This window comes from Perkinsus marinus (assembly GCF_000006405.1).
Source record: "Perkinsus marinus ATCC 50983 genomic scaffold scf_1104296953014, whole genome shotgun sequence".
Taxonomy (NCBI): Eukaryota; Perkinsozoa; order Perkinsida; family Perkinsidae; genus Perkinsus; species Perkinsus marinus.
In genome coordinates, this window is record NW_003208657.1 from 1 (window position 1) to 1,249 (window position 1,249).

The following is a 1,249-nucleotide window of genomic DNA, read 5'->3' on the forward strand; positions in this document are numbered from 1 at the left end:
CAATTAAAAACGGTTGAGATAGAAACAGTTGTTGATGATGATGTTGTTGTCATGGGCATCATCATCTCAATGTTATCACCTCGAGTATTACTATCACAAGTCCATGAATAAACATACGGCTACAGAGGCATCAACAGTAATCATTATAGTAGTAACATAAGCGAAGGACGAGGGGGGACACTACCCCATAGCCACCTCCTTATGGTAAAAGAATGTACCTGAGTAGTACTAATATGATGTGGCCGACGTGTGGTACGAATATACTACATTTTAAAAATTAGCGTTAAGCCTGTTGGCATATAAAGCCACCTTGTCATCATCATCAAAGACACCAGCATCTTGTAAGCCTTACAATGTAAGGTCTTGACCAATTCCATCACGAAGATGTCAACGATATTTGGTATGTCCAATTTCATGTCTTCGATGATCCTAACAGTAACCCATCCTTTGCCCCATACAGTGATGAGGACCACAGTGGACTCACTCAGGGTCAGCAAAGTCATCTAAGGCCTTCTCTAGGGCTGTAACCTCCCAACTAATACCTCTCCTGTCGCCACTAAAGAGCTTCCCAAATGCCTACAATAAAAGGCATGCCATAGATAAGCATAGGAAGCCCACCTCATAATGTGCCTGCCTCTGTTCTTTCTTAATATCACAGCTAGCCCCTATACGATCAATAAGGATCTTAATCTGTTGCTCAGGAGTAGGTGTAATATCAGCCATCTCCTGTACTGCATTATCAACCTACCCAACACTGTACAGTCCCAAGGGCCGGTAGTAGTAGTAGCAGTATGCCTACATCTAGCGATGCACTCAACTCCTCTAAAGTGTTCTTCACTTGCTTAGCAGGATCCTCGGTGTCTGGCCGATGATGCTGATGATGGTCATGGGAAGGCATGGGGGTGCTGGACTGTTTAAGGGTAGCGGCCAGTTAAATTGTTATGGCCAGTAGAGGCAGCGACTGAGCCTGTTTATGATAACTCCTCGATGTGACGTCTACAAACACCTACCAGGGACAAACTCATACGCGTTTAGGTTCAGTTACTAGTAGTAACTTACTACTCTCCATAGTGGGCAGATCGCTGAGAAAGTTCGAGACAGAGTAAGGTGCCAAGATTTTTGATCTTACTTCGTTGTCATCAGGCCACTCCGACCAGATCTTATAGGCCTCTTTGTGACCATGTCGGAGGAGGCTGCTGCTGCTATCGTTAATGTCCGTACCTCTGATGGTGTGGTCGTCCCTATCCCT

General features: G+C 45.0%; 1 protein-coding gene across 1 annotated transcript; it reads right to left on the reverse strand.

Moving 5' to 3' along the window:
• Window positions 1–352: 352 nt before the first annotated feature.
• Window positions 353–898, reverse strand: Pmar_PMAR011233 (hypothetical protein; the record flags this gene model as incomplete). The annotated part of the gene is made up of 4 exons (XM_002776873.1): window positions 353–429; window positions 485–576; window positions 619–744; window positions 800–898. Coding segments are annotated over 4 exons (394 nt in total), but the record flags the coding sequence as incomplete, so codon positions are not given.
• Between the last annotated feature and the right edge of the window lie 351 nt (window positions 899–1,249).